Consider the following 21184-nt stretch of genomic DNA (forward strand, 5'->3'; position numbering starts at 1 on the left):
CCTCCCAGGTTCACGCCATTCTCCTGCCTCAGCCTCCCGAGTTGCTGGGACTACAGGTGCCAGCCACCACACCTGGCTAATTTTTTGTATTTTTAGTAGACACTGGGTTTCACCATGTTAGTCAGGATGGTCTCGATCTCCGGACCTCATGATCCACCCGCCACAGCCTCCCAAAGTGCTGGGATTACAGGCGTGAGCCACCGCACCTGGCCTAGCCACAATATTCATACTGGACAGATGCTATATGTGATCTCCTTTGGCTATGGATATGCAGTGGCAGCAGACATTAGCAGAAATACACAGGAAGGGAACACCTCATGGTGGTGTTAACAGCAAGCCCTTGGCTTTTAGTGGACAGATTCCTAGGAAGAAAATACTTTGTAAATATTGTGACCCTGTATGCATACACACGAATCCAATGGAAACAGAAGTTGCATAAAAACAGTTCTTTCAAATGTGCAATTCTATCATATGTTCTATTTTTTTTTTTTTAACTTTTTTTTGAGACGGAGTCTTGCTCTGTTGCCCAGGCTAGAATGCAGTGTCGTGATCTGGGCTCACTGCAACCTCCGCCTCTGAGTTTCAAGCGATTCTCCTGCCTTAGCCTCCCAAGTAGCAGGGACTACGGTTGTGCGCCACCATACCTGGCTAATTTTTGTGTTTTTAGTAGAGACGGGGTTTCACCATGTTAGCCAGGCTCGTCTCGAACTCCTGACCTCAAGTGATCCACCTGCCTTGGCCTCCCAGAGTGCTGGGATTACAGGCATGAGCCACCACCCTGGCCCTTTTTTGTTTTTTTAAATAAAAATAATGCTGCTTGTCAGCCACATTGATTTCATGAACCATCAATAGGATGTGATTCTGGTTTAAAGAAAAAGCACTACTTTAGACTCATTCATGATATTTCATGTCAACATTTTTTTTTATGCCAGAGCCTCACTCTGCCCCTCTGAATCTTAGTTTAAAACTCTTTTTACTAATTTATATGAAGCATTCAGTAAATTCTTTTTGTATTGAAGCTGAGGAATTAGTTGAGTGCTAACTAGGTCATTTTCCTATGTGTTTTAGTTGGAGATCTATTATAGTAAAATAATTCGAATGGTAGTCAGAAATATTTGGTTGGTGAAAAGATTATTTTGGATTATGTTTGTTTGGGGAAAAAATATGCTGGCCTTGGTATGCTGAGTGAATTAGAGAGCTTTATTTACTTTATTTTCTCAAGGGTCTCTCCCCTGACACTCCCTGCCCCTGCCTCCCTCACTTCACCCAGAATTTAAGCTTCTTAAGGCTGATTGGTGCTATAAGCTTCCTGTGCTATATCCCTTGTAATAGTGCCTGGCACACAGCATAGTAGTGTCTCAACGTAGTAGTAGCTTCTCACGTTGTTCTTTTTGAGCTCTTCTGTACTGATAAACCATCAGACTCTTGAGAACAGAATGTGTGTGTGTGTGTGTGTGTTGTTTGTGTGTGTGGGGTGTGTGTGTGTGTTCATTGTCTGGCGGGTGGTCAGGGCACATCAGTTTTTTTGTTTTTGTTTCTTTTCTTTTTTTTTTTGAGATGGAGTCTTGTTCTGTTGTCCAGGCTGGAGCAACAGATCTTGGCTCACTGCAGCCTCTGCCTCTTGGGGTCAAGCAATTCTCCTGCCTCAGCCTCCTGAGTAGCTGGGATTACAGGCGCCAGCCATCGTGCCCAGCTAATTTTTGTATTTTTAGTGGAGATGGGGTTTTGCCATGTTGGCCAGGCCAGTCTTGAACTTCTGATCTCAGGCAATCCCACCCTCCTCGGACTCCCGGAGTGCTGGGATTACAGTCGTGAGCCACCGCACCCAGCCAATAATTTAAAACATTTTTTTTTGCAGAGATGGGGGTCTTCCTATTCTGCCTCAGCTTGTCTTGAACTCCTGGCCTCAAGAGATCCTCCTCCCTTGGCCTCTCAAAGTTTTGGGATTACAAGCATGAGCCACCACACCTGGCTCATTTTTAACTTTTATCTTCAACTGTAATTTCAGTATCATCACATGACTAAGATTATACAAGAAGTTATCTTGTGAGCATTTGGGACAAGAAACAGAATTGGCCAGGCACAGTGGCTTATGCCTATAATCCCACCACTTTGAGAGGCTGAGGTGGGAGGATCGTTTGAGCTCAGGAGTTCTGGACCAGCCTGGGCAACAAAGCGAGATCTGTCTCTACAGAAAATGAAAAAAATTAGCTGAGTCCAGGTGGCACACGTCTGTAGTTCCACCCACTTGGGAGGCTGAGACAGGAGGATCACTTGAGCTGCAGTGAGCTGTGGTAGTGCCACTGTATTCCATCCTGGGCAAGAGAGCAAGACCCTGTCTCAAAAAAAGCAGAATTATAAAGTTGGTATGGACTTGTGCATACAAACATTGGCACACTGTCTGAGTGTTCCATTCTGTTTAAAAGTATAGTCACCACATTGTTGAAAGATACAAATTTAATGCAAAATAATATTTTTGAGGCATGCAACTCATTTTACAGGTTGAGAAAATATGGAGAAATTGACTGGCTTTCCCGATTTTCTTGAGCAGTTGAAAGCTTAAGGCAAAGGATGCGATGCACACTTTTGTGTACTCAGAATCTTTATATTTGCTAAAATTAGAGAAGGGGACCAGGCACTGCAAAGTCTGAAAACTACTGTTCTGTGAAATTAGGAGTGAAATTTAGTGAATCAGACTTGTGTGCTGTACCTGAGGCAGTGTATATATGTAAAGTAGGCTCTTGATAAAACTGTGGTGATTGCTTGAAACATTGAAGGTTTGTGTATAGGAGAAAGGCATGATGAATTCAGTGTTTCAGATAGATTTTTGTCCTTAGCAATTTGGTTGTATTGTTAGTATATATTGAATAACAATAGGCAAATTATTTGTCTTCTCTACCTCAGTTCCTCTCTCTTGCACCCTCCTTTCCCAAACTCTTTGTCTGTCCTCCCTCTCCACCCTGGATGTGAGATGAGTGTGTTTTGGGGACTAAGTACTTTAAGTTGTGTTGTTCTGTTAGCATACCTCAAGTCAGTACTGCAGTGAGTACAAATCTCATTCATTACTTTTATAAAGGACAAGGCTCTTCTTTCTCTGCATTTGGTCATAAATCTAGATCTTTAGAGTATAATCCCAAGTAAAGCGTAGAGGATAGTTGTAATGACTTCTTTGAGGATTGGTTCTTTCTGTCATGGTCAATAACTTTTCAGTCTCACATGTCAAGTTTTCTGCTATCAGAGAAAGCTGTTGTATCATTTTTGCTTAAATATTTTTTTCTTTTTTTGAAACGGGGTCTCACTGTGACACCCAGGCTGGAGTGCAGTGGCGCAACATTGGTTCACTGCCGCCTTGACCTCCCAGGCTGCCATCTCAGTCTCCTGAGTAGCTGGGACTACAGGTGTGCACCACCAGGCCTGGCTAATTTTTGTATTTTTTGTAGAGACAGGGTCTTACTGGGTGGTCTTGAACTCCTGGGCTCAAACAATCCACCTATATCGGCCTCCCAAAATGCTAGGATTACAGGTGTGATTGCTGAGTGTTTTTGGCAACCTATGTTGAAGGAGAGTCAGGAGGTATTTTGCCTTGACTGCCCCTCTCTTAGCTTGGGCTGCTATAACAAAGCACCATAGACTGGGGGATTAAACAGTAGAAATGTATCTTCTCAAAGTTCTGGAGGCTGAAAGTCTGAGATCAGGATGTGAGCAGGGCTGGTTCCTGGAGAGCCTCTCCTCTCGGCTTGTAGATGGCTGTCTTTTCTCTCTGTCCTTACAGTCATTCTTCTGTCTGTGTTGTCTGTGTCCTAATCTTCGTTTAAAAGAATACCAGTTAGATTGGATTAGGACCCTAAATCTAAATAGACTCACATTGTGAAGTACTGGAGGTTGGGACTTAAACTTATGAATTTTTGAGGGGACACATTTCAGCCCATGACAGCCGCCAAGAGACTGTTGTGATTTTGGCCAAGTAACTTTATAGTTTGCAGGATGTGAAGCTGAAGTGTATAAGGTATAGATGCAGCCTGGTCACTGCATTGTGAAGAGATTTTTTGTTTTAGTTTTATTTTAGGCTGGATGTTTGTTTCAAATATAATTGTTCTTTTTTTTTCTCATTTTCTTCTTGCTTGACCTTTGTTTCTGAAACACCATCAGTACTTGACCATTCAAAGAAAAGTTAAAAGCCCCTTTTCAGAACCAGTTTTACTCAACAAATTTGTAAATGGAAAGATTATTTCCGCATCCTCTACGAGGTCATAAATGAAGGATTGATATTTTTCTGTAGCTTTAACATATGAGTTATTTCAAAGAGTGTAAGTAACAATACTTTTTTTGCATTTGACTTCAGTCATTTTCCTCATATTTGTAGGATAAATATCCTTGATGTGACTCTTGATTAGTGCTTTGTATCCATATACGCTCCACCCAGCTGCAACAGTCATCAACTTTCTGTTGTTTCATCTGTTGTCCCTTAAAAATTTTTTTGCAGTGGGCCAGGCACGATGGCTTATGCCTGTAATCCCAGCACCTTGGGAGGCCGAGGCGGGTGGATCACCTGAGGTCAGCAGTTTGAGTCTAGCCTGATCAACATGGCAAAACCCCGGCTCTACTAAAATGACAAAAATTAGCTGGACGTGGTGGAGTGCGCTTATAGTCCCAGCTACTTGGGAGGTGGAGGCAGGAGAATTGCTTGAACCCGGGAGGCGGAGGTTACAGTGCCTGCCTGGGCAATAGAGTGAGACTCTGTCTCAAAAAAAAAAAAATTTTTTTTTCCAGTTGGTAAGCCTGTTATTCCTTAATTGAGGTAAAAGTCACATAACAGAGAATTCACTGTTGTAACCATTTTAAAGTGTATAATTCAGTGGGATTTGGTAAATTCACAGTTTTTTTGCAGCAACTACCTCTGTCAGGTTGCAAGACATTTTCATCATCCCAAAAGGAAATTCTATTTTTGTTAAACAGTCGTTCTCCATTCCTCTCATTCCCCGGCCCTTGGCAAACACTAATCTTTTAGCTTTTTGTCTCTGTATATTAGCGTGTTCTGGATTTTTCATATAAATGTAATCACACAATATGTGACTTTTTGTGGCTGACTTCTTTCTTTTTTTTTTTGAGACGGAGTCTCGCTCTGTCACCCAGGCTGGAGTGCAGTGGCCGGATCTCAGCTCACTGCAAGCTCCGCCTCCCGGGTTCACGCCATTCTCCTGCCTCAGCCCCCTCCCGAGTAGCTGGGACTGAAGCCTGCCACCTCGCCCGGCTAGGGATTTTGTGATTTTTACCCAGTAGAGGCGGGGTTTCACCGTGTTAGCCAGGATGGTCTCGATCTCTGACCTCGTGATCCATGGGTCACCGGGCCTCCCAAAGTGCTGGGATTACAGGCTTGAGCCACCCAGCCCGGCCACGACTTCTTTCACCGCATTTTTTTTTTTTTTTCGAGGCGGAGTCTCACTCTCGCCCAGGCTGGAGTGCAGTGGCTCGATCTTGGCTCACTGCAAGCTCTGCCTCCCAGGTTCACGCCATTCTCCTGCCTCAGCCTCCTGAGTAGCTGAGACTACAGGTGCCCGCCACCATGCCTGGCTAGTTTTTTTGTATTTTTAGTAGAGACGGGGTTTCACCGTGTTAGCCAGGATGGTCTCGATCTCCTGACCTTGTGATCCACCCGCCTCGGCCTCCCAAAGTGCTAGGATTATAGGCGTGAGTCACCACGCCCGGCAGCATAATGTTTTTGATATTCATGTTGTATTTATATCAACTTAATTTCTTTTTTGCAGCTGAATAATATTTAAATCCCTTTTGACTTGTGAAAAAAATCTATTCTCATTTTATAGTAATAGAAACTATACTGTTAGAATAATTTTATTCTAACGTAATTAGGTATTTGATTTGGAAGTCATAATTTTAAAATATGCTTTTGGGCCGGGATCTGTGACTCATGCCTGTAATCCCAGCACTTTGGGAAACTGAGGTGGGCGGATCACCTGAGGCTAGAAGTTTGAGACCATCCTGGCCAACATGGTGAAACCATGTCTCTAATGAAAATACAAAAATTAGCCAGGCATGGTGGCAGATGCCTGTAATCCCACGTACTCGGGAGGCTGAGGCAGCAGAATTGCTTGAACCCAGGAGGCAGAGGTTGTGGTGAGCTGAGATCATGCCACTGCACTCTAGCCAGGGCAACAGAGTGAGACTCTGTCTCAAAAAAAAAAAAAAAAAAGCTTTTGGGCTGGAGGTGGTGGCTCATGCCGGTAATCCCAGCACTTTCGGAGACCCAAGCAGGTGGATTGCTTGGGCTCAGGAGTTCAAGACCAGCCTACTAAAATACAAGAAAATTACCTGGGCATGGTGGCATGCGCCTGATGGTCCCAGCTACTCAGGAGGCTGAGGTGGGAGGGCTGCTTAAGCCCGGGAGGCGGAGCTTGCAGTGAGCTGAGATCACACCACTGCACTCCAGCCTGGGCAACAGAGCGAGACTCCATCTCAAAAAAAAAAAAAGCTTTCCAAAACAGCTTTATTTTAGAATTACTGGCCCAGACATCTGAATTGAAGCTGGTAATTGAAATTGGGATGCTGAAACTTAATTGGATTCATGGAATAACTGAGTAAACGGAGTCTTCCACCAGCCTCATTGATTCAACTGCTTAGTGCTTTTCTGCCGTTTAATTCATGCACAGCTCTAAGACATAGAATATTTTTCATCTTCTTTCTTTCTTTTTTTTTTTTTCTTGAGACAGAGTCTCGCTGTGTCGCCCAGGCTGGAGTGCAGTGGCCGGATCTCAGCTCACTGCAAGCTCCGCCTCCCGGGTTTGCGCCATTCTCCTGCCTCAGCCTCCCGAGTAGCTGGGACTACAGGTGCCCGCCACCTCGCCCGGTTAGTTTTTTGTATTTTTTTTTAGTAGAGACGGGGTTTCACCGTGTTAGCCAGGATGGTCTCGATCTCCTGACCTCGTGATCCGCCCGTCTCGGCCTCCCACAGTGCTAGGATTACAGGCTTGAGCCACTGCGCCCGGCCTTTTCATCTTATTTCAAGCTAATATTTGCCAAGGACCTTCTGGGATTGCTTCAGAGTGGTGGAAGTAACACAGGTTAAATGCATATTTTATTGCACTATTTATTTTTGGTGTGCGAAAGTCAGGATTTCTTTTCCCTTCACCCCTCCTCCTCGTTGTTATTATTATTATTCAAATTTAATGGTCTTAGGAGGGACCAATGTGACAAGGCTGAATGAAGTAGTACCAAGAATATTTCATCAAAAGGAAATCAAAAATTTTTTCAGCCTCATTGTTTAGTGTCTAGAGAGTGAGATAAGGCAGTTTTAAGAGTACAGACAAATGGCTGGGCGCCGTGGCTCACACCTGTAATCACAGCACTTTGGGAGGCCGAGGCGGGCAGATCAGGAGGTCAGGAGATCAAGACCATCCTGGCTAACACGGTGAAGCCCCGTCTCTACTAAAAATACTAAAAAATTAGCTGGGCATGGTGGTGGGTGCCTGTACTCCCGGCTACTCGGGAGGCTGAGATAGCTTGCAGTGAGCCAAGATCGAGCCACTGCACTCCAGCCTGGGCGACAGAGTGAGACTCCATCTCAAAAACAAAAACAAAACAAAAAAAAGAATACAGACAAATAATAGTGACCACAGTCTTTTCTGCTTTTGAAATCAAAAGCTATTGTGGAAATGTTTCTAACTTCTCTCCTTTATTGTATTTGTAATAGTTTTTCATTTTATTATTTTATTTTATTTTTGGAGACAGGGTCTTGTTCTGTCATCTAGGTTGGAGTGCAGTGGCGCTATCATGGTTCACTGCAGATTTGACTTCCCAGGCTCAAGTGATCCTCCCACCTCAGCCCCCTGAGTAGCTGGGGCAACAGTTGCGCACCAGCACACTGGGCTAATTAAAACAATTTTTAAAAAAAATCATGCATATTTATATTATTGGCATGTAAGTTTAAATGTAGAACATTGAAGTTGAAAAACTATAAGGTCTTAACATTTTTCTCTTCAGATATAAACTTAAGGTTACCTTTGTAAATATGTAAATAACACATACTGAGAAATACGTTTCTGTGGTATTTTGCTCCTGAAATTTGGGCATACGTACTTTCTTTGTTCATTATAGATATGAAATAAGGTAGTTTATTCCTCTTTGTACACTATTCCTAGGAAATTTAAAAGAACAAAAGTCAAATTTTAAAGACCTTTAATGACTTGTATAAAATGGAGTCTTAACAATAAACATAAAAGTAATTAGTTTTATCATCAAACTTCTAAGTGAATTTTTTTTTTTTTTTTTTTTTTTTTTTTAAGACAGAGTCTTGCCCTGTCGCCCAGGCTAGAGTGCAGTGATGTGATTTCAGCTCACTGCAACCTCTCCCTCCTGGGTTCATATGATTCTCCTGCCTCAGCCTCCCAAGTAGCTGGGATTACAGGAGCCGGCCACCACGCCCAGCTAATTTTTTTTTTTTTTTTTTTGAGACGGAGTCTTGCTCTGTCACCCAGGCTGGAGTGCAATGGCTGGATCTCAGCTTACTGCAAGCTCCGCCTCCGGGGTTTACGCCATTCTCCTGCCTCAGCCTCCCGAGTAGCTGGGACTACAGGCGCCCGCCACCACACCTGGCTAGTTTTTTGTATTTTTTAGTAGAGACGGGGTTTCACTGTGTTAGCCAGGATGGTCTCGATCTCCTGACCTCGTGATCCGCCCGTCTTGGCCTCCCAAAGTGCTGGGATTACAGGCTTGAGCCACCACGCCCGGCCAATTTTTTGTATTTTTAGTAGAGACGGGGTTTCACCATGTTGGCCAGGTTGGTCTCGAACTCCTGACCTTGTGATCTGCCCGCCTTGGCCTCCCAAAGTGCTGGGATTTTAGGCATGAGCCACTGTGCCTGGCCTACGTGAAATATTAATTAATTAGTTATTTTTTGAGACAGTATCGCTCTGTCGCCCAGGCTGGAGTGCAGTGGTGTGATCTCAGCTCACTGCAAGCTCCGCCTCCCAGGTTCACGCCATTCTTCTGCCTCAGTCTCCCAAGTAACTGGGACTACAGGCACCTGCCACCACGCCCGGCTAATTTTTTTTTTGTATTTTTAGTAGAGACGGGGTTTCACCGTGTTAGCCAGGATGGTCTCGATTTCCTGACCTCGTGATCCACCTGCCTCGGCCTCCCAAAGTGGTGGGATTACAGGCGTGAGCCACCACGCCCAGCTGTGAAATTTTAATTTTAAAAATGTAAGGCCCGGCTTGGTGACTCATGCCTGTAATCCCAGCACTTTAGGAGGCCAAAGTATGAGGATCTCGAGCCCCGGAGTCTGAGACCAGCCTGGGCAACACAGTGAGAGATCTTATCTCTAGGGGAAAAAAAAGAGAAAAAGTGAACAATTCCCAGTGATTCTACCTTCTTTTATTCCCTAAACATAAACACATACCCATCCACTGACTCACACATATACACCCTGCCTCAAGCTGTTACCAATCCTGCTTTTTTTCTTCAGGAGGCTGAATTTTACAACAAATGCCTATTAGCACTTATTCTGTGAATTAGTCTTTCTCTGCACCCGCCCCCCTTCCTTCTTTCCAACAGGGTCTCTCCCTGTCACTCAGGCTGGAGTGCGGTGGCACGATCATTGCTCACTGCAACCTCAAAATTCTGGACTCAAGTGATTCTCCTGTCTCAGCCTCCAGAATAGTTAGGACTACAGGTGCATGCCATCATGCCCAGCTAATGTTTTTATTTTTTATAGAGATGGGAATCTCACTGTGTTCCCCAGCCCGATCTTACTCCTGGCCTCAAGTGATCCTTCCGCCTTGACTGTCGTCTTTTTCAAATGTGTGGCTGGTCTCTGTTATTGATCTAATATAGTCATGCACCACAAAATGACATTGTGGTCAATGTTGGACCACATATATGATAGTGGTCTCATAAGATTATAATATAGTATTTTTATCTTACTTTTCTGTGGTTTCTTTTCTATGTTTAGATACATGAATACTTACTGTGTTACAGTTGCCACCAGCATTCAGTATAGTAACATGCTGTGCAGGTTTGTAACCTAGGAGCATGAGGCTGCACCATGTAGCCTCGGTATGTAGTAGGCTATGTATACCATCTAGGTTTGTGTAAGTACAACTCTGTGAAGTTTGTACAATGATGAAATTGCCTAAGGATGCATCTCTGAGAACATATGCCCGTTAAGTGACTCATGACTGTAGTTCATTGTGTAACTGGAAATGATGCATGTTAGATAAGGGAAAAGAAGTGTAAAAAGTGTTAATTTAAAAATGTTTTCAGGCATTGTTGGAGTGCTGATATTTGAAGTGAAAGTACTTTTTCCTTATCCTAGTATCCTGGAAGGAAAACATCACCATGGCTACAGAAATTGGTTCTCCTCCTCGTTTTTTCCATATGCCAAGGTTCCAGCACCAGGCACCTCGACAGTTGTTTTATAAGCGACCTGATTTTGCACAACAGCAAGCAATGCAACAGCTTACTTTTGATGGAAAACGAATGAGAAAAGCTGTAAACCGAAAAACCATAGACTACAATCCATCTGTAATTAAGTATTTGGAGGTAAGCCTAATTAATTTGCTTCAGATGACCAAACTTTGGTTATTTATTTGTTTTATTTTATTTTTTTGAGATGGAGTTTCTTTCTTGTTGTTCAGGCCAGAGTGCAATGGTGCGGTTTTGTCTCACTGCAACCTCTGCCTCCCAGGTTCAAGTGATTCTTCTGCCTCAGCTTCCCAAGTAGCTGGGATTCTAGGCTCCTGCCACCATGCCTGGCTAATTTTTGTAGTTTTAGTAGAAACAGAATTTCAACTATGTTGGCTGGGCTGGTCTTGAACTCCTAACCTCAGGTGATCCACCCACCTCAGCCTCCCAAAGTGCTGGGATTACAGGTGTGAGCCGCTGCACCTGGCCTGGTTATTTAAAAGAAGATGATTTTCTAGATGTAGTGTAGTAAGTTATGTATACCTGTGTTAGATGAATTAGTGGGACAAGGTGGAATTTCAAATTGGCTCATTTAGGAAGAACCTCAAACCACCAGCACTTTCTAAAATTCTGTGCCTGTATCATCTTCTAAAAAATTATTAAAGTTAGACCCCATTTTAGAAACAGGATTTGCTCTAAAAGTTCACAGATTAGAAGGGAGTACTTTAATCGCTAGGCCAATCTTAAAACACTTGTTAAATCTGCAGTGTATATGAAATAATAAAAGACCACCAACATAGGAATATTTTTGTTAGACAATGGCTTGGAGAACATGGATTCTCCCACTTCCAAGCCCTGGTGATAGGTGGTACTTAGAGTCAGGGAAAGGGCTTTACATTCGTGAGGACTGAATGCCTACTGCAGTCCTACAAGGTGAAAGCAACTCAGATAGTAAAGTCAAGGCAGGGTCTACCTACAGTTTCCCGTTAGAGTTATTTATTTACTTGGGTTAAGGTAGGAATTGGCCTTATTACTAATATTACCCTATTAGGTTCATTGGGCTTAGGTCTGGCTTCCTATGAAAATTTGTCTGTTTTTCATTACTTTAGACCTGTGGTTAAAGACCTATTTGCATATTGGGCCTAATTAGTATGTTGCAGGCATACTGGAGAAAGAGATTCAGAGATAAAGACAGATTTTGATTTTTCTGGGAATTTCAATTGGGAAAGTAGGCTAGGAGAGAATTTGAGAGGAATTAAGAAGACCAAGGGCAAGATATGAGGAATTGTTTTGTGCTTAGGGCTTTGAAGGAATTGGGGATGTCTGTTTACCCTCTCTGCTGTTTCCTTTTCTTAAGGTAGCATCAGGGAGACTGTGTTGGAGCTGACAGTGTCTTGGATGAGTGGGTAGGGGCTAATATGATAAAGTGAGGAGGGAAGTTCTTTTTGTTTTTGTTTTTTTGAGATGAAATCTCACTCTGTTGCCCAGGCTGGAGTGCAGTGGCACCGTCTCAGCTCACTGCAGCCTCCGCCTCCCTGGTTCAAGTAATTTCTGGCTTGTATTTTCAGTAGAGACAGGATTTCACCATGTTGGCCAGGCTGGTCTTGAACTCCTGACCTCAAGTGATCTGCCTGCCTCGGCCTCCCAAAGTGCTAGGATTTACAGGTGTGAGGCACCGTGAGGAGGGAAGTTCTAAGCAGTGTTAGTAGCATCAGAAGGGAAAGCTCTCTAAGGCACCCACTATTTTAGAAAATAGTATTTTTAAATTCTGTTTATCCATTTTTAATATAGCTTATGTTTTGTTAATTTCAAATTGAGTATAATTAGACTATATAGTCATTAATTGATCTATTTATTTATTTAACAGAACAGAATATGGCAAAGAGACCAGAGAGATATGCGGGCAATTCAGCCTGATGCAGGTTATTACAATGACGTAAGTATATGATGTGTCATACTAGCTTAATAGACACTTCCTTGCTTGAATATTTTAGCTTTAACTACGTGACCTCAAGTCCAAAATGGTCTTTTCTTTTTACATTTTTATAATTAAAATATTCCCAAAGGGATAATATAACACATCTGTGTAAACTGCGCATTATGTTTTTGTCTCAATTTAGATTTTCCTTTTAATCTAATGATGGGTGAATTTTTGATTTGGGGCTTAAAGCAATGTCCAAAAAGAAGCTTTGTAATCTAAAGTCTTGTAATTGGAAAATTAATTTAAATTTCTTAAAACTTAAATTTGAACTTAATAAGCTTTCTGTGAACATGTTTAATTGTGTTGACTTTAAGTACTAACTGGGTTAGTACTTGTACCAACTTGTACTGGGTTAGTACTGGTACTTGATTTTCTTGTTTGTTTAGTAATAATGGGTATTTAACTTTCCTGTATCTCACTTTTCTTCACTTAATTAGTAAGCTAATTGTAATAATTCTTTATTGTAGTTTTTGTGGGAAAGTTTTATATGGTCCCAAATTTGTCTTTAAATGTTGAAATAATTACCTTGCCGTGTTTCTGGTTTCTGCCTTGTATGTAATCAGGAGCTCTAAAAACCCAATTTTCTTTTTTTTTAGCTGGTCCCACCTATAGGAATGTTGAATAATCCTATGAATGCAGTAACAACAAAATTTGTTCGGACATCAACAAATAAAGTAAAGTGTCCGGTATTTGTTGTTAGGGTAAGTAATCTGTTGGATATTTTGGGGGAAAATAATCCAGAGTTATATAGCAAATGTATTTGACAGGGCAAAGAAAATTAAACATTATTTTAAAAGTATATCTGGGCTTATAATTGGTTTATTGCTAGTAATTTTATTTTGGAATATCCAGTTGTTTATCTACTTTATCACCATTGAGTGAGATATCACTTTTGGATTGTTTTTCTTCATGTGGCAATTTCTGTAGAATTCTCTCAATAGATGGATACATGTTGTAGCAGGTCTCAGAGTTGCCTTTGAATAGGGATGCTTTTGTTATTATTTAGAACAGCAGCATCCCAAGGTAAATGAAGAATACTTAGGAGTTACTAGGCAGGAAAACATCTGAGAGCCGAAGAACTATGGCGTACCGTAATTTTTAGCTCTATGAAGGTACCTACTAGGCACTTAATACATTTAAATTTTAAATGTATTTTTAAAATTTTAAAAATACAATTTTTAGTTGTAACTCTGATTTTCATAGATGATAATGTAATCATTTTCTTCTTTGTGTTTCGATTATTCCATTTCCTAGCTAATGCACTTGTTGGTTAACAGTATCCAGAGATGTAGAATAGTTAACAATCTTAAGTTGAGCAAATAACAGTTGAAAAAAAGTGAGACCAAGAAAAGATGATTGTGGCAGATGAGGAAAATAAGCAGATCTTCTGATATCAGAGGAGTATGATAGACAACAGGGAGAACCAAAAGGTCCTGGGAGAGAGATGTCAGTCTGAACTCCATAGAAATAGCTGCATTTAGTCTTATGCCTAGTATTTGCCTAAGAGGCCTTAGGCAGTAGACACATCCCTCACGCCTGTAATCCCAGCACTTTGAGAGGCTGAGGTAGGTGAATCACCTGAGGTCGGGAGTTTGAGACCAGCCTGACCAATATGATGAAACCCTGTCTTTACTAAAAATACAAAAATTAGCCAGGCGTGGTGGCACGCGCCTGTATTCCCAGCTGAGAGACGAGGCTGAGACAGGGGAATCACCTGAACCCGGGAGGTGGAGGTTGCAGTGAGCCTAAATTGCGCCTCCACTGCACTCCAGCCTGGGGGACAAGAGTGAAACTCCATTTCAAAAAAAAAAGAAAAAGAAAAAAAGAAACATTGTTATGTGAGTAGAAGCAACCAGTGTATAGTATAATTTTTTTTTTAATCAGGGAATTTGGTCAAAGGGATGTGATGTGCAGCTAATTTTAATATCCTCTTAGCATAACATGGAAAACCTTTTTGAAAAGAATAAAATCCGAGCACGCCATATTTTATAAGGTGGGTAAATGTTCTCATTTGGGGATTACGCTATAAGGTTTTAGGAAGAATTTGCACATGCAGAGGCACAGTCAAAATCAAAAGATGCTAAGGTATAAAGACTGTGGGCTGTGTGTCTACAGTTTGGTTGTCTGTAGTATTGACTGGGTCAGGATCCATACCAGATAACGGAAACTAGAAAGGGACGAGGCTTTAAATCTGATAATCAAAACTGTGACTTACAGGTAAGCAATAAAAAGCCAAATTGTCACATATATTTGTGTAATTTAAGAAATAACCTTCATTTTATATATCCTATCTTACTGTTTCTATAAGCACATATGTATTTGTATTTTTCAACTTTGTCAGAGTTTTTGGAAAATAGGATTGTTATATTGACATTTTGTATATTTACATCATTGAAGGAAAATGAGTGTGTGATCCATCATAGAAAGTTGAAAATAAAAAGTAAAAACAAAAAATTTGAAATGTTTCAAATTAGCCATCATGTATGCTACAGATTTCCTTTAGTATGCAAATTGTGACATTAAAATACTGATGTAAAAATATTTAAAGAGCTTTAAGTGCAAAAAGTAATAAAGGGCTTTAAGTTTAATTTAAAAGGAGAAAAGGTGCACTTAAAAGTACAAAAAAAATTATTGGCATTGTCATTCCCTGCAAATATGTACATCTATTGTGTATCAATAAAAAATTAAAAATGTTGGTGTAGTGTTAATTAGTCATGGCACTATTATGGTTTTTTTTGAGAGTAGATCAGCCTAAGAGTTATCACTGCTTGGTACTTTGAATGGAGGAGAGCTTACAATTTTTTTTTTTAAAATATGTTTAGGTGCAGGAAGAGTTTGATAGCCTCACTGTCCTTAAATTGGTACTTCTTATTATCTTGTTATTTTAATTAAACACTGGTAACTTTTCTTTCTGAATTTGTCCTCTCCTACTTGTAAGCGCCAAATCCTTTATCCAGTCTTTGAGTTGTTCTGGTGACCTTATTTTTGTTAGTCTATCATATAGCCTAGGGAAATGAGGTCTTCGCATATTCTGTATTGAAATGGTCTTTAGCATGCATAGGTGCATGTAATTTAGTGAGTAGGTGCGTATACTCGTAATATACTTAGTATCTTTAATTCAGCTACTAAGCCAAGGGACTAGAGCCTTCCTTGCACTGTGTTGTTTTCTGACGAAGTACTTCTGATAAAGCTGAGCTACATTTAAGCAAAAGTCAGTTTCATTTATTTATGTCAGTTATTGCATGTTTTATAAATACCTTTAAAATGTTTTTCAAAATTAGTGAAGTTGGAGGATGTGTGCCCTTGTATAACCTGTCTTTTTTTCTCCCTTAGTGGACTCCAGAAGGAAGACGCTTGGTCACTGGAGCTTCTAGTGGGGAGTTTACCTTGTGGAATGGACTCACTTTCAATTTTGAAACAATATTACAGGTAATAGTAATCACCAGATGGTGGTATCATCGTATGGTACTGTAAAGAACTTGAGATATAGTCACTTCATTGGCATTGTTACACTTAGAATTGGACGAATTGTTGCCTCGAGTCAGTATATGCTCTTGTAAGCCTTTAGTCATATATTCTTTGAAGCAACACCTTACTAATTAATGTTTTCTGTTTTCACAGGCTCACGACAGCCCAGTGAGGGCCATGACGTGGTCACATAATGACATGTGGATGTTGACAGCAGACCACGGAGGATATGTGAAATATTGGCAGTCGAACATGAACAACGTCAAGATGTTCCAGGCACATAAGGAGGCGATTAGAGAGGCCAGGTTTATACACAATATACCATTTTCTGTAGTCCCTATTGTCATGGTTAAATTATTCTCTAAGTGTATTCTGGGTGCAGAGATGCATGGGCTCTGTCAGATTCTGGGAAACTTTCTGCACCCTATAAACACAATATTTTTCTTTGTTTTCACACATTCACCATTTTGCTGGCACCTTTCTGAAGTAGTGTTGTCCCGGTATCAGCCTTTGCAATATGTTAGAGATGTACTGTCTGCCGCATTTTGCACTGGTTTTCTCTTTTCATTTATGATTAATAATGTGTATACGTTATTCCTTTTTATTATCTACTGTGTAAGACAAGAATATTTCATTCCAAATAAAGAATTCAGTCTTTAATTATGCAACTGAATAAAATCTAAAGCCTGCAGAAAACAACTTCAGAATTCACACAAAGTGGAAAAAGGCTTAAGTGAAGACCTGGTTGGCTTGGTTATGCCACGACTTCCAAAGGAAAGTATAGGACTAAAACCCTCACAGATAACTGGATGTGGCAAACATTAATGGAGTAATGAATGGGTTCTTCAAGCTTTGCAGCTGTAAGCAGATCATTGTCAAGAAGACTCTAGGACTTTTCTTCTGATTCACTGTTGATAACATCACTTATGCAAATGTATACAATAAGTGGAGTTTAAAATATTTTCAGTGAGTTGTATATTTTTACACATCAGTGAGGTATGTATAGTAAAACTGGGGGAAAAAGTTCCAAATACAAGCCTGAAGAATTGCTGCAGCCTCAGAATAAAGCTAAGCAGCATTCTTTAAGGTTGTGCCACCCATGTGTGGGGGAGGTTGACATCTTTATAGAAACATCATCCACTGTAGTCATTTGCTTATCCTTTCAGAATCTTAACAAATTGTTGGATGAACATGCTTCTGCTTTGTAGATTTTGCCTTAGTGTCTTGCCCATACATTGAGTTTACACAGCTAGTCCTTTCTTAGTTATAGGATTCCAAAGTTCAAGGGAGTTTTTAGAGTTATTTGAGAAACTTGAATGATCTTTCACTACTGGGAAAAACTGAATCCTTCTTGCAGCAGATTCTTTGGCTTGAAACACAAGTCTGAATGTCCTTATTTTAAAGTTTTACTCAAAAGGTGCAACATTCATGGAATAGCTTGCCAGGAAGATGTGAAAATTTTCTACAGACCTTTGGAATGGATGAGAAACATCGTATGTAGGGATGTTTAGCAATCATTCTTTTAATAGACAGCCCACATTGTTTCAGCTTATCATTTCATGAAGTGTCTGAGGCAGAAGCTGATGATAATTTTGGGAGCAGTATTCGTGTGCAATTTAAAAGACTATGGGAATACTGCAAAAATAGAATCCATTTAGTTTCACCACTTAAGGCAGCTTCATGTGATTTCCTGGTATGATAGAAAATAGGGAAGGAACATGGATAGCATTAGCACTAATAATACACACTAGAAGTTCTCAGAATACTGATGATTGAAAACTCAAACAACTGCTCTGTTGAAGACTTCTTTTGATGAGATGCCTATGTTAGCTGACGACATTCACTTTAAGGGCTTCTTCACTGGATTCTTCCCTCTCCTGTTTATAATGCAGCACAGTGTTTTTATTTTTCCCTGTCTGAGAAACACAGATTATCTGTTAAATGCTGACTTCTTTCCCCTGCTGTGTGTCTTCATGTAACAGTTTCTCACCCACGGATAATAAATTTGCTACATGCTCTGATGACGGCACTGTTAGAATCTGGGACTTTCTTCGTTGCCATGAGGAAAGAATTCTCCGAGGTACGTGTACTAACGGTACTGATTGGAATATTTCAATAGGGAAGACATTTGTGGCTAAATCAGCGCAACACCACAATACTGGCTTACATCTCCATTCAGTTTCTTACATATACACACCGTCTCAGGCTCTTCAAAAAAACCAACACTTTCTCTGATTCACAGTCATTTTGTAGGTTTTTACTACCAGTGTTACCTTTGAATTTTTTAGCTATAAATTAAATACAAGAATGCTCCCCCCTTACTTGCTTATCTGTATGCATCTTTTAGGGCTGTATTCCTTTTCCTTTTCCTTTCTTGTAGCCAGGGTACTTGTTCCCAACATATTGACACTGTGGTTTGATTTAGATAGCTGTCATTCCCCTGGCAGTCCTTCTACAACATGAATTAACCAACAAGATAGAGGTATCAAAGCTACACTTCTTAGTGTTACGATTTCTGAAAGCGGTTGGTTTTTCAGTACACCACATTTGTACTACATGGCCCGCATGTTACTAAGTTCGGGTGGCATTGCTTGTTTACTTTTGTTGATTTTATAATTAATAAACCTCTATGAATTACTTCATTCTTTAACCAAAGTCCATATTCTCACTTCGATTATTTTAGATTATGCATTAGAATATTGGACTCTATAAAGTGGGACTGTTGAAATAGTAACAGTACATCTGGGTGAGTTACGTGAATTCAGTGGTGGTAGAGCTAAGGAATTCATTGGATATATGCACTACAAACATCACAACAAAGACACTTCTGACTGGATCCTGTTAGTTTATTAAGTAGGAAGGTAGTTTTCTCAAGTGCTTAGTATGAACCTGTTGAATGTACTGTTTAACAAACAGTACCTTCTACTCCATACCCTTGGTTCCAGGATGCCACAAAAATACTGTCTTTCTCTGACACATAAATACAGGGTGGGAGGATGGGTGCTACAGGTGTTGGGTGTCAAATTATTATTCAGAGCTTTTCCCTTATGTTCAAGAGTCGGCAGAGATAGTTGCCTCGGTTGAATCGTTAAGTTTCTCACAGTTTTTCAGAGCTTTAGCTGTAGCATATGATATTGATGCTTTGTCGACAGGAAAGACTCTTGAGATACTTTAATCTGTATTTCAGCCCATATTTCGAGTCAGTGTCTTCCATCACGTTTGCTTAAACACTCTTGACTTTGCACATTTTGTTAGGGTTTATCCACAGTACTGTATGACGTAGCCTTTTTTATACACAGTACTGTATGACGTAGGGAACCTGTCACATTGAGGGAGTTTACTCACTATAAAGGTCATAATATTGTATAACTTCAGAATGAGACAGAGACTTTGAGATGATCATGTCTGAGTTATTTTATGGATGAACTCCATGATCCCAAGGGTGTAAGTGACATGTTCAAAGCAAAATAGGTTCAGAGCCAGGACTAGAATCTTATCATTTGACTCCCAGCCTAATGCCACACTCATGTTGAATCTTTCCTCTCTATTAGTCTTAGCTGTTAAGCAGAAACAATTTAAACATTTTCTAAGTTTTTAAAATCCTGGAAACTTAGAGAAAATGAAATGATTTTATTTATTAAAAGTAACTCTAGGGTAGCTGGGCGCGGTGGCTCACGCCTGTAATCCCAGCACTTTGGGAGACCGAGGCGGGCGGATCACGAGGTCAGGAGATTGAGACCATCCTGGCTAACACTGTGAAACCCCATCTTTACTAAAAATACAAAAAAATTCGCTGGGTGTCGTAAGGGGTGCCTCTAGTCCCAGCTACTCGGGAGGCTGAGGCAGGAGAATGGCATGAACCCAGGAGGCGGAGCTTGCAGTGAGCGGAGCTTGTGCCACTGCACTCTAGCCTGGGCAACCGAGCGAGACTCCATCTCAAAAAAAAAAAAGGTAATTCGACAGTATTAAAACAACTAATTTTACAGTGGACTATACTAACTGAAGTCTGATCTAAAACCACTTTGCAGCTTGGATATTAAAAAAGAAGGAAATATATGTGATAACGTTTTTCAGTCCCATGATCCAGTGAAGCATTATTCAATTTTGGTGTTGAAAGTGTTTCATTAAGAACTTTCCTCTGAAATTTAGAGTGTGCAAGGGATATTAACTAGGAGTTAAATATTTTCAGATAAGTCCAGGTAAATTTAGATGAAGTTAAGTAGATGCTGAATCATAAATGAGGGTTGAGATTTTTGTTTGAGGGCTCTTTATTTTAGGTTTTTACTATGGAAATTTCAAACATGCACAAAGGTATAATGAGCCTTCATGTACTTTTACATTTACATTCTAGCTTTTTAATACCTTTTGATTCTTTTTAAAAAATATTCTACTTGCTTTACAGTAACAATATTTTTAGTACCCCAAGACACTTCAGTATATGAGGCAGATATGAATATATTGAATTGATTATACCACCCAACCAGTAATTCTGATAGCAAGTCTGGTGTAGGAGAAGAGTTATTAGATTCCAGTTGTCCGTTTTCTGTCATTTCTCACTTTTCCAAATTTTATGCATCTGAGAGCTTCCCATTCTCCCGCTAGTGAGTTGTGGGGTCAAAGCGATGGTGGATTGGCAGTTGTTTCAAGGGATGATGAGAAGCTCTTTAAATAAAATGTGAAGTGAACCTACGTAGCTCTACTCAGAGAAAGTTGGATCACAAAGTCAAACAAATAGGGACAGGATATCCTAACCTCTGAAATATAGTTGCCCCTTATTAAGGATGATGTTCATGTAATGCACATAGACTCTATGGCATCAGGTAGATAAGCATACTCCTTTGCATTGTTAGTGTTGTGTATCAAGCCATTACTTTTGGACTTAAGTATTCAGAAAATCCAAGAATAATTCTATTTAAGGGGAGTTTGTGATCATATAGTCAAACTCCATCAAATACTTTTCTACAGCATTCCTAAAAACTAGTCTACTGGCAAACATTCTCAGTGATGTAGTATTCCCTACTTCACATGAATTCCTTTTTTAATTTTAGACGGCTCTAATTTTCAGGGAGTTTTTTCTTTATATCAGAAATCTGCTTCCTTACAATTTGTCTTGCCTACGGGAATACCAAAAATTAATTCTGCGCTTAATTCACATGGCAAGCCGTTCAGTATTGAAAGACAGCTGTAGGGTCTTCGTGACTGAGTTTTTCAGCTTTGAGCATACAGTGTGCCTGTGCAGAACAGAAGTCATGATACTATACTTTTTAATTTTTAATTTTTTTAAAAAATAGAGACAGGCTCTCCCTGTGTTGCCCAAGC

General features: G+C 40.4%; 1 protein-coding gene across 1 annotated transcript in view; it reads left to right on the forward strand.

Moving 5' to 3' along the window:
• The window catches only part of WDR33 (WD repeat domain 33), a 106453-nt gene that overhangs the window by 29727 nt on the left and 55542 nt on the right, over window positions 1–21184 (forward strand). Inside the window, 6 exon segments of the mRNA XM_003909269.5 lie at window positions 10328–10554; window positions 12284–12352; window positions 12994–13098; window positions 15731–15826; window positions 16019–16170; window positions 17848–17945. Coding sequence (XP_003909318.2) covers window positions 10351–10554; window positions 12284–12352; window positions 12994–13098; window positions 15731–15826; window positions 16019–16170; window positions 17848–17945 — 724 coding nt within the window. The 5' untranslated portion in view covers window positions 10328–10350.

The sequence above is a fragment of the Papio anubis genome, chromosome 10 (genome assembly GCF_008728515.1).
Source record: "Papio anubis isolate 15944 chromosome 10, Panubis1.0, whole genome shotgun sequence".
Taxonomy (NCBI): Eukaryota; Metazoa; Chordata; class Mammalia; order Primates; family Cercopithecidae; genus Papio; species Papio anubis.